Source organism: Idiotropiscis lumnitzeri, chromosome 8 (assembly GCF_059441095.1).
Source record: "Idiotropiscis lumnitzeri isolate Australia: NSW breed Sydney's pygmy pipehorse chromosome 8, RoL_Ilum_1.0, whole genome shotgun sequence".
NCBI classification, from domain to species: domain Eukaryota; kingdom Metazoa; phylum Chordata; class Actinopteri; order Syngnathiformes; family Syngnathidae; genus Idiotropiscis; species Idiotropiscis lumnitzeri.
Window position 1 is genome coordinate 2,774,756 of NC_142398.1, and position 15,276 is coordinate 2,790,031.

At 38.6% G+C, this 15,276-nt stretch overlaps 1 protein-coding gene across 7 annotated transcripts in view; it reads right to left on the reverse strand.

The window, feature by feature from the left end:
• The window catches only part of vav1 (vav guanine nucleotide exchange factor 1), a 63,368-nt gene that overhangs the window by 10,579 nt on the left and 37,513 nt on the right, over window positions 1–15,276 (reverse strand). For 6 of the 7 annotated variants that reach the window (XM_088301649.1, XM_088301652.1, XM_088301648.1 and 3 more), the window contains 16 exons: window positions 12,973–13,065; window positions 12,766–12,834; window positions 12,284–12,484; window positions 12,103–12,198; window positions 11,794–11,862; window positions 10,547–10,633; window positions 10,204–10,289; window positions 9,983–10,118; window positions 9,798–9,907; window positions 8,244–8,345; window positions 8,058–8,152; window positions 5,877–5,899; window positions 5,734–5,770; window positions 4,514–4,650; window positions 1,414–1,479; window positions 1,059–1,090 (listed from right to left, as the gene is read on the reverse strand). In XM_088301649.1, coding sequence (XP_088157775.1) covers window positions 1,059–1,090; window positions 1,414–1,479; window positions 4,514–4,650; window positions 5,734–5,770; window positions 5,877–5,899; window positions 8,058–8,152; window positions 8,244–8,345; window positions 9,798–9,907; window positions 9,983–10,118; window positions 10,204–10,289; window positions 10,547–10,633; window positions 11,794–11,862; window positions 12,103–12,198; window positions 12,284–12,484; window positions 12,766–12,834; window positions 12,973–13,065 — 1,439 coding nt within the window. The remainder of the gene's footprint in view (window positions 1–1,058; window positions 1,091–1,413; window positions 1,480–4,513; window positions 4,651–5,733; window positions 5,771–5,876; window positions 5,900–8,057; window positions 8,153–8,243; window positions 8,346–9,797; window positions 9,908–9,982; window positions 10,119–10,203; window positions 10,290–10,546; window positions 10,634–11,793; window positions 11,863–12,102; window positions 12,199–12,283; window positions 12,485–12,765; window positions 12,835–12,972; window positions 13,066–15,276) is intronic. The other variant, XM_088301654.1, reaches the window with a different exon arrangement.

Here is a 15,276-nt window from a genome sequence, read left to right on the forward strand (position 1 = left end):
GTGTACCAGTTGGTCAATAAAAAAAGCAGTTAATCTTCATTTCCTGCATTTATTTTGATTTTGGTCCATGGGGGGCAATTTATCGTGCATGGATCGTTATCAAGGTAATTTGAGGACCAGATATTGAGGTCATATCGCCCAGCCCTACTAGCCCCCAAATTATTCTTATTGTATGTAAATTATATTTGTTGTGTCTCAAAACACTTAAAAGTGTCTTATTTGCCATTGACACAATATTCTATTGCTCTGGAGAAAATCTGAAACAGCTTCTGTTTGACATATGTAAATAAATTATCACTAAATTTAAACAAAATGAAGTTAATTGTCTTGTTATTGGCTGGCAGCCAGTTCAGGGTGCCCCTCCTACTGCCTGAAGTCAGGTGGGATAGGCTCCAGCATGCTTGTGACCCTTGTAAGGTGAAGCGGATAAGAAAATGGATGGATGAATGCAAGTTTGTTTTGGGCACTCGACCAACTAAACACTAAGTAACAATCATTGTAAATTCAATTGAAATATAAAGAGTGACAAATTCTTTGTAGTGGTAAGTGATGCAAAATTAATTAGGAAAGTCACATTTAGTAAAAGCTCCAAAATCATAGACTAAAACCAAGGATGTCCTGAATAAGAAGTCATAATACACATTATATTGTTAATTGTTATTTCCATTCCTGACTTACTGTGTGAAAATATGGGGACATTCCTACAAAACAAATATTCTTCCTGTTTTCAAGCAACAAAAAAGTAGGTTTATACGTTGACTTATTTTCCTTTTCTTGTTTTTGTTGGGACATACTACACGAATGACCTATGAAATAAAAATATGAAAGTCAAAATAAACAAAGACCATGTAAACACTGCCTGATGATGACCATTGATTATTTTTTCTTTTTTGAAATCTTTTGACTTCCTACTAAAATATTTTCTGTTATCTGTTTATATGTTTAATTAATAAACTAAAAAACAAAGAATATTTGGTTTGAATAGCGATAGTAATATAATATTTATTCGATGTAATAAAAATAAAATAACTAAAGAGGTAATTTGCTGTTGCACTCACCAGCTGAAAACAGACAAGTCCCCCGTGGGCCTCTGTGGGAAAAAGCGAGATCATATTTAAACATTCTCAACCTATATAATTTTAAATTCACATTTTTATGGCAAAAAATGATATTATTTAAAATGTGTGGGTAAAAAAAAAGTCAAAGTAAATAAAATCTGAGATGGTTGCATGAGTTTGCAGACCCTCTTACGACTGGACATGTGGCATGTGGCTGCTAACATATTATATAACTCATGCTAAGTGAATGAAGTTCAAAAGTTCTAGTCAACTTTTCTTGACATGTTTGCGGTCCCATCAGTAAAAAGCCATGGCTGTGTCATATACATTGCGTTGCCGGGTGGTTAATACTGACACACGAGAAGGGGATAACTCTGTGGCAGGGGAACCAGCCCATGTGACCTCCAGTCAAGTTTCTGCCCTGAGGGACACAGAACAGATGATTTATTATTTTATTCAGATTTTGCATGTATTATTTTGATGCAAAGCTTCCACAGTAGGTCTCATTATAACAAAATACTTAACATAACCATTCACTCATTTTAGTTAATTACGACATAACGATTATTTCTAATGAAATAATTTAGGTACTATTTTAATGAAAAAAAACAAACAATTACTGTGTATTAAAAAAAATAGGCTGTGCTCTTACATAGTAAAAATATCTCCCATGAAACATTGTCAATAACAAAACACAGATTGTTAATTAATAATTACAATAAATTATTTTAAGAAATATTAATTTATCTCATAGATTGTAATTAATGGACAATACATTATAATAGGAGAATATGGTATGTTTTTCTCAAATAATTTATTTAGTCACTATTGAATTGAAATCTGAACTGATAAATAAAAAAATCAAAACTCAGCAGTGTCAATAACAAATAAATACTCACGCACATTGCAAATTAAAAATTCAAAGGATTTGTAAATATAAAAAAATATAAATTAATTACTGTGTAATGAATTATTCCCCAAAAATTTTCAGATATTTTACAAATAAATCTTATATCATTTAGCTGTAAAATATACTATGTTGTATATATACCAGTGGCGGGCCGTGCATTTTACATGGAGGCCTCTCACTCTCATGAAACACTCCCTTAAACCTCAACCAACTGTCTCTAATTTGCTTTTGGGTCCTCTGCAAACTTTGCTTTTTTTTAGCCATGAAAGATTTTGGAATTTTGATTCCAGTTACTTTTGATCTCATTTTGAGTTTTGCTTTGCATTTCTGAATCTGATCTCAAACTTAGCCCTCATTCTAGCGACGCCTTTAAAACATTCAAAGTTTTCAATATCTGATCCACAGCCGCGTTACCATTTTATCTCGCAGTTCTTTACCATCCCCCTGGCCCGTACTTCGGCTTTTTAGATGAATTTTCTGAATTTGTGACTGATTTGGTCTTTTATTTTTTTTTAAATTAATTTTTTTCCCCCGTACAAAAGTCGGTATACGGCGTACATGATTTGAAATGATAAAAAAAATACAAAATACGGGGAAAACGTATAAGTTGACAGGTCTGCTCACTGTAAACAACACATGATCTGGTTGGCTATCGCAACTGTCTATCAACACTGAACGCTCATTGACTTTGACAGAACAGATGCCCGCATGGTTGTATCTGAACGCCTCGGACGTATAGTGCGTGCTTACGGGTATTGTGAAATCTGCCTGGCAACACGAGCTAGCTGAATTCTGATTGGATAGAAACTCTCACCTAAAAATACAACACTAGGATATAATTTGACATCAATGTGAAGAATATGATCAGGATTTCTTAATTATGTTAGGCCAGAAGAGAACCCTTGACCGCCCACCACTGCTTTATACTATAATAAAATACCGTATTTTCGCAACCATAAGGAGCACTTTAAAGCCAGGGCACCTTTTGATGCGGAGCACCCATTATGTGGACCAAGTGCACCAAGTGCACCGCTGGGCTGACTGCGACCATTAACTGCCTGTACACTGCTTATATAGAGAGAAGGCGGGCGTGTGTAACGACAGCAGGTGGACGTGAGAGGGGAACGATGGGCGTGAAAGACAACGCAAAGGCACGCCCCCAGTGCAAAGCAGGCCCCAGTGCCCCTATATGGGCAAACGTGTCTGCTAGCTCTGTTGTTAGAGCTTTCGCAAAAGCCGGCATCTTGAGGAGCCGCACGCAGCAGCGACACGGGGAATCTGGCAATGACGAGCGGGAACCTGGCGTGTTTGTGGGATTACTTGCCCAGCTGTTTATTTTTGATACAGAAGACGATTGTGATGGATTTGTGGATGATGACTGATTAATAATAATATGAGTACATTGTTAAATAGTTCAATAAAATACAACCAAACTCAGTTTTGCTCCTGTTGCCACGCTAGCCATGCTATCTTCTGTTTTAGTGTGCATGCATGTTAACTAAGGTATTCCCCTGTCTTGGACTCACAACACCACAGCAGTGGTAAAGAAGGTCCACCAGCGTCTGCACTTCCTGAGAGTCCTCAGGAAATTCAACCTGGACAGGAAGCTGCTGCTAGCCTTCTACCACTCGTCCATCGAGAGCCTGTTGACGTACTGTGTCTCCACCTGGTACAGCGACTGCACTGAGGCGGACAGAGTGAGGCTCCAGAGGACAGTCAAAACAGCGCAAAGGATTATTGGCTGCCCTCTCCCCCCACTGTCGGACATCTACACCGCCCGGTGCCTCAGCAGGGCTCTCAACATTGTCAAAGACAATACCCACCCAAACTCACACCTGTTCGACCTGTTGACCTCTGGCAGGCGCTACAGATGCATCAAATCGAGGACCAATAGACTGAGAAACAGTTTCTTTCCGAGAGCCATCTCCATTCTGAACTCTCACACACACACACGAGAACACCCTTACCTTGCAGAACAGCATTATGATGTGTTTTTATATACCCTATTCAGTACTGAATTCCTTTGCACTCTCTTATTTATTTATCTAATTTATATATTTGTCTGTATTATTGTTGTATTGCACTGGAGAGGGGAGCCCTCTAATCTCGGTGCACACTTGAGTACAATGACAATAAAGGGATTTCTAATTCTAATTCTAATTCTAAAAGCTAAAATAAAGTACCACCGAACTCCCGCTGCCATTTTAAAAATACGCTAGCGCGACTGAGCAGCCAGCATGACTGCTCGGTTGCTCGGTTCTGTTTGTGCCCAATGATACGGTGTGTTCTATGTGTCAAATACAGAAATAGCACCCTCAACTGGTACTGCGCCCTTTGATACAGCGCGTCTTTTGGCCGTAAAAATACGGTATAAAGAAATCTGCAATGTTAAATATTCACATTTGTCGAGCAGTCTTAATCAAATTAATGTATTGATTACATTATATGTCGATCATAATAAAAGTATCTCAAACCAAACTTTATTAAGTAAGTGAACTAAAATGATTGTGAAAGTAGTTTAAGTTCCGGGTGAGAGGGGACGTACCTCCCACCACAACAGCTCTGCCTCTGCCCGCGTCAACTCCACTACGTCACCCTTGGACAGGGGCAGTGGGCGGCCAAAGCTGGCGGGCGGCGGCGGCAGGCCAAAGTACTCCTGACACACCTCCATCTTGGCAAACCCTGGGTATCACACATCAATGACTTAGGATATGATTATGCATTATTATTCGATTCATTATAAACTATGTAGCTGCAATCATACCCCGCAATATCACCCTTGGTTGTCCCCCTATTTTGCAGAATTTTTCTCCAGATTTTATTACATATTACTTCTTTTTTATGCTGTAAGCCTAGGGTGTATTATGATAAGGTATTGTTATTTTTGAATATCTTTCAGTTCTTGTGGGGGGTCTGCAATGGAACCCCAGCAATTAGGGTGGGGGGGGGATTACTGTATTTTATATTAGGAAACTATGTCAACATTTGTTTTATTTTTAATTACAATCAATACTTTTTTGTTTAAAATAACATGCTGCAACATTGAAACACATTGTATATAAATTAATGCAAAAACAGTCCGGAATAATAATAATAATATAATTAAATCTAATTCAAATTATATCCTAATAGTTATTTGATGATATTATATATTTAAAATAGATACCTGTAAAAATAAAATGCTGAGAGCGATTATAAAAGCATTGTACCATAACAAAAAACCCAAAAGTTTTCCTTTTTTTTTTTTTTTAATTATTATGATGATGATTACAATCAGAGACAAGGTTGTGGTTTGCATCTTATTATATTAAATGATAAATCCAGTCAGATGACAATTTAAAAAAAAATCTAATATACTTACTATTCATTTAAATGCATAATTGTATTTAAAAATATTCTAATCATTAGAATGTGATTAATGTATGTATGTCAAAAGAAAGAAAAGTGATAATATTAAAAAATAATTAACTCCAAACAATTCATTGAAATAAATGTTTTATTTTTAATTGTATCTCAATTAACTCAGCACAGTATAATTGATATAAATAATAAATTGCACTTCTTCTTTTAGCTAATTATAAACTCATCCTACAAATGTTTTAAAAAACAGAATTTCTTTATGTTGAATGTATTTATGTATTGTAAAAAAAAGAGTTACAATAACTGTAATGGTACATCAAAAATATGAATTTGACTTATAAAAGTCTGCACTTTTATTAATCCAACAGTGAAATTTGCATGAGATTTGATGCAGTGTTTTATTACCAAGGCCGGTGTTCCCTGAGGACCTGTGCGTCCTCGTCTGAGGGCAACAAAGAAAAAAAAAGAAAAATAAATAAAAACATTATTTGAGCACAATTATTTCAGCAGGTAACAATGAAAAATTGATGTCACCATGTGAGACTTACTTTTCTCGTTGTACTTGCTTGGTCTGAAAATGGCAAACATGGAGATCAGTGGTAATGGTACCCATAATTGCTCACCGGACAATCAACAATGCATTACAATGGCGACTGGCGTCGTTCCCGAATACCGGAGATTGCTGAACAAAAGCATTTTTGTTGTTAGGGTGTTGCTATGGGTCTTACTATAAATCTAGGATGTTAGCGTTGCGTTAAAAAAAAAAAAGTAACGTGAGTATTCTTAAAATTCATATGTTACTCAAAATACAATTGGTCAAGTTTACTTCACACTTGGTCTTTAATGAATGTAATGCTTTGGCGCCATCTTGTTGGCTATTGGGGCCAAGAATCTACACTGGTACCTCAACTTTAGAGTCTTTTAAGATTGTTTATTGCCACTCCCAAGTTAACTGAAAAGCTAAACATGAAACAAAGACTATTGTGTTATTACCTTTGCCTTAAAGTCTGCTCACCTAATACTAACACAAAATGGGATGTCATTGATGATCTGAACTAACACAGATTTCTGAATAATTTTAAACCTTTAAATAACTTCCATTTGAAGACGAATGGTAATATATATCCCAATACTCACAGGTATACATTTGTCATCCTCAGATAACTAATATTACTGCAGCTTATTTGCAATGGTCTTTTCTATTCCATTGAGAAAAATCCACATTTATGTATGCATTTTGCTGTCCCTGACGGAACGCCTACCAGAAAGGGTGTCACAATGCCCACTGAATTATGATGACGCAAAAACAATAAAAAAATTTTTAATCATGTAACAATTGCATTAGATTACTATTTTTCTTATTTAAAATGTTACAAACGTTATTTTAGAGGAAGGCCAGAATGAATTCATTTCAATTGGGAAAAGCTTAATGAAATGAAGGGAGCAGCTTTATTTAGGGCAGGCATCACCAAATGGCGGACCGCGGTCCGGATCCGGACCGACAGATGGTTCAGACCGGACCCATGACCAATCTATGATGAATTTTTTTCAGGGCGCATTCGCAAACGTTGACGCTGCAATTCTAGTTAATACGGAAAGGCGTCACTGATTTGAACCAATCAAATCTTTTGTTTACGATCCACTGACAATTGCGGAGCAGACCGGCAAAGAGTGCTGCTGACAGTATACCTTGCTAAAAAGTTAGCAAGGTCGATGCGTGTTGTTTTAAATGAATGGATGGAGAAATTTAGTATCGTTCTGGCTGCAGCCGATTCAAAACCAGTGTGCTCATAAACTGTCGCAACATTGCGAAGCGCCACTACGAAACAAAGCACCGCCCTTTTGTGCAAAGTTATCCGCTGAAGTTTGAGGTGAGCGCACGCAAAAACATCGAACTTCGAGTGCAGTATAACTGATTTTTACATTTTCGTTTACAGCCCAGCGGCATGCAAACGAATGTTCACTAAAAACATCATGGATTTTGGGGAAACATAAAAAAAACATTCAGTTATGGGGAAGTTGTGAAGGAGTGCTTAAATGCGGTGCACAAACATTATTTAAAGGAAAACACAAAGCCCAGATGTGTGAAATAATCTACCAAATCCCAATCCGTTCCAACCCAGATTTAAATCACTGGCAGGGCAGTCACAAACTCATTTTTCTCATTAAGAGAAGTTAAAAAAATATTCAAAAGAAAAGGTGGTGTCAAAGCTCATTTTGAATTAGTTTTTCATGAGGACATTTTTATTGATTGTGTACTGAACATGTTGACCTGTTTTACTTGGATAATCAGGCTTTCAGGGTAAAAGACGTTAACTCAATGCTTAGCACTTGATATATTTCTGCAGGAGATATTTTACTGTTTTTTCTGGAAGTGGCACCCTTAAGTTCCTGGAGCCACATTTTCTTGAATGTGAAATAAACGCCTAATATTTGTTTGACTGGCAAAGGTGTTTAATGGGAACATTGCTAAATATTTAGTATAAAAGTGCGCTCCGTTGAAAATGACTAAATATTGAAACTATATAAAAATGTGAACATAGGCTAGACATTAAGGAAAGTTGGACTTTGGTTCGGACCTTTTAATTGTAAGAAATTTCAGTCGTGGACCTCTGTGACTTTTAATTGAATACCTTTGATTTAGGGGGTGCCAACAATTTACTCTGCGATTTTTGCTTGGTCCCTACCCTCCGAAAAGCAGGGCAACACTTGAACCGGGAACAACTGACCTGAGCTGTGCCCACAAGCTGGCAATCTGCCTAAGCACTCTTTGTGGGCGGCTGTTTTGCATCGCGTGCAGCGGTAGCCCTGGAAGAAAATCCCTCTGTGGGGATGAAAGAAGGGCAAAGGCAGAAGAGTGAGAGAGTTTGGATTCGGAGAGTGAGTTGGAAGTCAGACACACGCCAGGCCAGTACCTCAGCATCATGGAGCACGCCTTGCAACACGCCGTCTCTTCAAAGTTGTGCATCTGGAAATCATGGTTGTTTGCCGTGGCGTTCTCAGGACACATGTTGGACCTGCCCAGACATTTAGCATCATGAAATTTGGTAGAACCATGCCAGAGAAGACATAGGAATTCTGCAATTTACCCATTTTTGTTTAAAGTGACTTTGTATCATGAAATTTAGCCAACATGATATTATGAATAGATCCACAAAAAGTCTCAGGAAGCCATTCCTCAAAAGAAACACAAACTCTGCAATTTTGGTTGAAGCGACCATTTTAAGGTTTGTTTTGGCCATTTCCTTTAAAGATGTTATATTCCTACAAAATAAATTCATCCCTCAAAGTGAGTTTCATTTCGCATCATGGAATTTGGTCAACATTTCTATCATGAGTTGATCCACAAAAAAGTCTCAGCAATCATGCCTGAAAAGCCATAAGAAGTCTGCCAATTTGGTTTGAAGCAACCTTTTTACGTCGATTCGGCCATTTTCTTCCAAGAGTGACCTACAAAATATTTAGCCCCCAAAGCAAGTTTCACAGAGCATCATGAAATTTGGTTGACATGGCTATCACAAGTGGATCCATAAATAAGGCTCAAAAAGCCTTGCCCGAAAGAGACACAGGAAATCGCCCATTTTGGTTTGCAGTGATCATTTTGGGTTTATTTTGCCATTTGCTTCTAAGATGGTATAGGAGCTGATTTGCATTGCACAGTTTATTGATTGTTTTTGGTTAATTGATAAGCCTATTTAAGTAGGAAGTTTCCCTAGCTCCGGTGGGTGTTCTGACCGGAAAAGGAAACACTTTTTGACCGCCATTAAAGCAACAGGTTCGTGTTCAACTGTTGGTAAAGTTGTAGCTACGTCTAAAGAAATAAGAATCTGGACAGAATAAATGGACCGCGGTTGCAACTGGCAAATTTGTCTCAATCACAACAGTGGCTTAAAGCTTTGGTTTAGCCTCTACAGATGATTTATTCATAAAAATAATAATAATTAAAATTAAGCCTTGAAGCCAGTTTCACGAAGCATCAAGAAATTTGCTCGGCATTTCTATCATGAGCATATTCACAAAAAAAGTCTTAGCCATGCCTGAAAAGATGAGGAAGTCTGCCATTTTGGTTTGATTTGGCCAATTCCTTCAAGGAGGGACTTTCCCTTCCAAATAAATAAGCCCTTGAAGCTTGTTTCACTTAGCAACATATTTGGTCGGCATGTCTTCCATGACTAGAGCGACAAAAATGTTTCAAGAGTCCACTCCCGAAAAGACACAGGGACGCTTCCATTTTTGTTCAACCAACCATTCTAGGCTCATTTCCAGGTGTCCTTCAAAGATAAAGTTGTCCTACAGATTTTGTCCAACTACCAGATTTGAAAGACAAATATTAGACAGATGGACAATGCTAAATTGTAAAAACATTTTAAATTTTTGTCAATGCATCTGGGCGGCAAATGGCAATGGATTTTGATGACTCGACATAAAACACAAAACTAATACATTACATTTTCACTTTTCACACTCACTGAGCCATCTCAAACTGCTCCAGCCATTTCTTCTTCAGTTCTCGTGTTTTGAAGTACAAATCGTAGCCGTACTTCCCGTAGGTGTCCAGCAGAAGGAATAGGTATGACCACTAAGAACACATCAGCTTTCGTTAGTGTCTCTTTGCCACCACGGCGGGGTGGCAAAACCGAGGAAAGGTGCTCACCTTCCTTTTGTCCTTCTCCCCCGCCGTCTCGTCTCGCACTTGGTAGTGCTGGAGCGTGATGATCTCCTTGAGCTCAAATGTCTCGCTGCTCTTCTTCTTGCACACAAACAAGGCCTTGTCAAAGAGGAACGCATATCTGCAGGTGACATCGCACAACATCAGTTTTAAGATAAAATATGAAAATTAAAAAGCAGAGAAATAGAAGAAAGAAAAACACCCACCTCTCCTGTTTGGACTTCCTGTCTATGCTGCAGATCTTTATTTCTCCGTCCATTTTGGGGCGGCCAAAGAGGGCCAAGGATTGTGACTGAGTAAATTTTGTTTTGTAAGCATAGAAAAGTATAGAAAATACAGGATTAGAATAGGATGAAAAACAGTGATACTACAGTTAAAGCCCAAAACTAACATTGCCAGATGTTGTAATCATATTGTAACTTATTTAAACCCCTCCAGACCAACACACACGCACACACACAAACACAAACTACTATATGGTTTTCACAGACATCAACATCGGTCTGAGGCCCGTGACGAAAACAAGATCAACAACAGACATGACCTTACCATATTCTCAATGGACAACTGGAAAGTGGTAATCTGCTTGAGGATCTCGTTGTCCCGCTTCACTTCATTGACACATTGCGCCAGGTCCTGTAGGACAAAAAGCCATTGTACAAATGCACATAAAGTGGATATAAAAAATCTAAACCCTTTCTCCCTCAGGAAAACCCTACAAGAATATCTGAATTTTATTTGGGGTTAGCAAAGGTGCATTAAATGGTTGCAGTTGTGTGGTAATTCCCATTTGGCACTGCATATGAATCTGAATGGTTCATTCTGAACACAGCCATCTCCAGGGCCGGACCGGGTGCAGATGGATGGAGTGTTTTGGTAACCTCACCTCATTGGAGAAAAAAAAAATACATTTAATTACAAATAGAAGTGAACTAAAGCATTACAACAATATTACTGTCACGATCCATGTGTTATTGTTGCAGCTGGGTGGGCGTGCCCGTCGGCGCGCTACCTCGGGACTCGGCCGCGAGCGAGACGCGCTCACGAGCCACACAGCTGCGACCCATGAAGCTAATGACTCACGGGCTATTTAAGCCAGCCACGCCGACACTCTCACGTCGGATTATTGACCGAACTTGCTCTCGCCCATGTGCCTTCGCTACAGTCTTCGCCCAAGTTTTTCCCGTGTATGGTCTTTGTAAGTTTTTGATGATTTCTATGTTTCAGCTACGTTTCGGCTCGCTTTTTGTTCTCGCTTCGTGCATTGGCTCTAACCTTACCCTTTTGTGGAAGGACACTCTCGTTTTCGGTTATCTTGCGTTGCAAGCTTTTTCTGTTCCTCGTTTTGATTTTCCTGGTGTGAGTTCTCTCCACCAGCGCTTTTCGTTCTCGTCTTCTGGCGACGTTAATTATAGATACCAAAGTATTAGTGATAGCAAGTTGTCTTGCCTATTGAGTAATGATTGTGATTTGCCGGTCAAAATAAACCCTTGTTACCCAAACTTTTCCCTTGTCAGCGCGTTAAGAATCCAATATATATATATATATATATATGTGTGCGTGCGTGCGTGCGTGCGTACGTACGTACGTACGTACGTATGTATGTATGTATGTATATATATGTATGTGTCTTTGAAAAACCACAGTATTTAGAAAAGAAAATATTAACAAGGTTCATTCATTTAATTTTGTTCAAGTTCGGCGGGCCGGATTAAAACTTTTAATGGGCCAAATGTGGCCCCGAGCCGTAGTTTGCCCACGCCTGCATTAGATACATGCAATGTGCAGAAACGTACTCGCATGGCGTCCAGAGCTGTGCGTAGGTTCTCCTTGTCGGATGGATAGCTTGTGTGTTTTACCAGCTCCTAAAGATGCAAACAAAGCACATAAAAACATGTTCACAACTCATTAGTGTCGTGATTGTTTATATTGAAAAATACAGAATATTAAACATGGGTATGTCCGCAAGCCCACGGAATTTATTGTTATAATGTTTTAGTTTTATTATTATTTTTAAAACTGGCTTAAAAATGTTTTTTTTAATGCTTTACATGGTCTCTCTGTATCGATGAACAGGAGATGGCTGTATGCATAAAATCTACTACCTGTAAGAGCAGAGGGTATTTGAGGACCCTCTGCATGGGCACCATAAGCAGATCCCTGAGGGAGAATCTGCCGCTGTTTGCTCTCATGGAACACTCCTGAGAGGCAAGATAAAATAATCAGAGTTCTTCACCAAAAGCCCAAAGAGTAACATGGAAGAGTTTTGTTTGGGGAATTGTGTACCTCCAGCTTCATCCGTATGTCCTCCCTGGTACTCGATAGTTTGTCCAGATGCTTGGTGGCCGTTTCCACTTGACTGCAGTAGCAGCCGTAGAGTAGGAGCCTCCCCTTGTAGTTGACAAACACCTGGTGAAGGTTCCTGGCTCCATTCCTGACGGAACTCCGGATCTCGTCCAAAAGTTCTCGATGTACGCTGGCCAAATCCTACACACACCAATTATGTACATAGTATAAATACACATTTGAAACTCTTGTGTGTGCAGGTGAAAAAAGTAATCACACTACAATCGCAAAATAGAGACATTAAAAAAAAAAGTATTGCAAAAGTAGAAGTACTGATTTATTGCAGCTGAGTAAGGAGTAAATAAATACTGCTATGTGGGAGCAAAATAGTTGTCAGAAAAATAAAAACTTAAATGAAGTACAGATACCTGAAAAAACTAAGTGCTTGAACAAAGTTTGTACTTCCCACCACTTGCGTGTACCTTTATGTTGACAAAGATGGTCTCGAGGTCCTGGGCCTTGAGGAATTTTTCCAGAGGTTTCTTGAAGTGCTGATTATGAGGAAAAAGAATGAGAACCACACCATCTGTGCGAGTGCGTGTGTGTGTGCGTGCGTGTGTGTGCGGGGGTGTGCGTGGGTGTGTGCGCGTCCGTGCGTGTGTGTGTGTGTGTGTGTAGATGCACCACACCAGTAAAATAGATCCCAGAGTATCCGAGTACTTTTCTTCTGTCAGCTTGATCTCCTGGAGGCAACACTCCCGCTTGTCTACCCCGGACTTCTGCTACACACACATGATGTCGTCAAGTAGAGTTGTAGGTAAGTAAGTAGGTCGAATGGTTGTCAAGTGTAAGATAAGGTGAAGATCACAATAACCTCAAGTAACTTTATGTAATCAGTTTGTGTATTTCTAATTATGTTTTTATATATTACTTGTATCATTAATGATTGCACACGCACACACACTCACATTTTTGTTTTAGTCTAATCGGACATACATTGTTAGTTAAACTCCTGTCTTCTGGTGATTAGTTTAGTCTAAAACAGACCACCATTGTCAGTTACTCTCCTTTCTTCTGGTGATTAGTTTAGGCTAAACAGACCTTCATTGTATTTTAATTTCTTGTCTCCTGGTGATTCTTGAGTCAAGCTCTAATAAAAGCAGAGCCGGTGGGAGGAGGAGGAGGAGGAGTCGCACGGAGCGGCTGCGAGCGGGCGAGCTGCCTGCTCGCTCTCCCTCCCCGCTGGCCAGTGAAAATTAACGCCATGTCTGGTTCCTTCTGGACTCTCAGCCATCTTTTTATTTCGGCCGTTACCTTTAGTAAGTTATTTCAGTAAGCTCTCCCAAATATTCACTTCCCTAAGAAATAAAGTCACTAAAGCTCTTAGGAATGCAAAGGCAAAGTTCTTCATTGACGCAATAAGAAATGCAAGAGGCAATGCCAAGGAAATATGGACAAACATAAAGAAACTAACAGGACAGAATGCTGCAAATAGACATATTAAGGAACTCCAGCTAAATGGAAATACGACTCAAGATTCAAATGAGATTGCAACAGCCCTAAACACATACTTCATAGATTCTGTAAACAAAAATATTCTCACCTGACACAAAAAAATAGGACTGTAAACACCCATGTTGGAGCTTTTAATTTGAACGAAGTTACGCATCTGGAAGTTGACAGAATCATATGTGGTCTAAAGAATTCCAGAGCCAAAGATATTTTTCATATGGATACTGTGTCATTAAAAAGTCTTAAACAACCTCTTATTGCCCCAATTGCTAGTATCATTAATCAATCGATAAAGACAGGTATCTTTCCTGTTTCTTGGAAATCTGCAATCATTACTCCTGTTTTGAAATCTGGAGACCCTATAATGATAAGTAACTATAGACCGATAAGTATTCCCCCTGTAGTCTCCAAAATAGCCGAAAAATTAGTGGCTGAACAACTCATTAGGTATTTGAACAACAGTCCATATTCCCTACATGAAATGCAGTTTGGCTTCAGAAAAAATCACTCTACGGAGACGGCCATCTGCTATCTATTGGAAAGCTTTAAATCCAAATTAGATACAGGTGGTGTAATAGGAGCAGTGTTTCTTGACTTGCGCAAAGCATTTGACACTGTAAATCATAGCATTTTAATGACTAAACTGTCATACTTTAATTTCTCCTTCGACTTGATGAAATGGATTGAATCATACCTTAAAAACAGAAAACAGTGTGTTAAAATACACAATATTACATCTGCAACAATAGAGAATTCATCTGGTGTACCTCAAGGGTCGGTTTTGGGACCGCTGCTGTTCAGCTTGTTCATAAACGACCTTCCACAACATTGTCCATCTTATGTTACTTGTCAGATGTACGCTGACGATGCAATCATTTATGTACATGCAAAAACAAAATATCACAATATCTGCACAATATCTATCAGCAGCCATGTCTGATGTGTCAAATTGGCAAGAACGTTCTCACTTACATCTTAATGTATCAAAGACTGTATGTTCTTTTCAATTAGGAGGTGTGCTGATACAAATCCTAACGTATATGTGCAAGGAACGAGAATTGAGGTTGTACAAGAGTTTAAATATCTAGGAATCATGTTGGACTCGCAGTTACAGTTTAGGCAACAAATAGAAAGATTAATGAATCACATGAAACTTAATCTCTCTAACTTTAGATATATTAGGAATAATTTAACTCTCGATTCATCATAACTATTTTTAAATGCCATGATAATGTCACATATGACTTATTGCCTAACTAGTTGGGCAATGGCATGCAAATCCACACTAAAGCCTGTTGAAATTGCATACAAACAGTCCTTGAAAATCTTGGATAAAAAGCCGAACACATACCACCACTGTCAAATTCTGCAGAAATATGAACTCCTAAACTGGGAAAATATACAAAAATATTCTGATTGTATTCTTGTGTATAAAATTCTCCATGGTTTGGCTCCACCTCCACGAAATAACTATGTGCAGA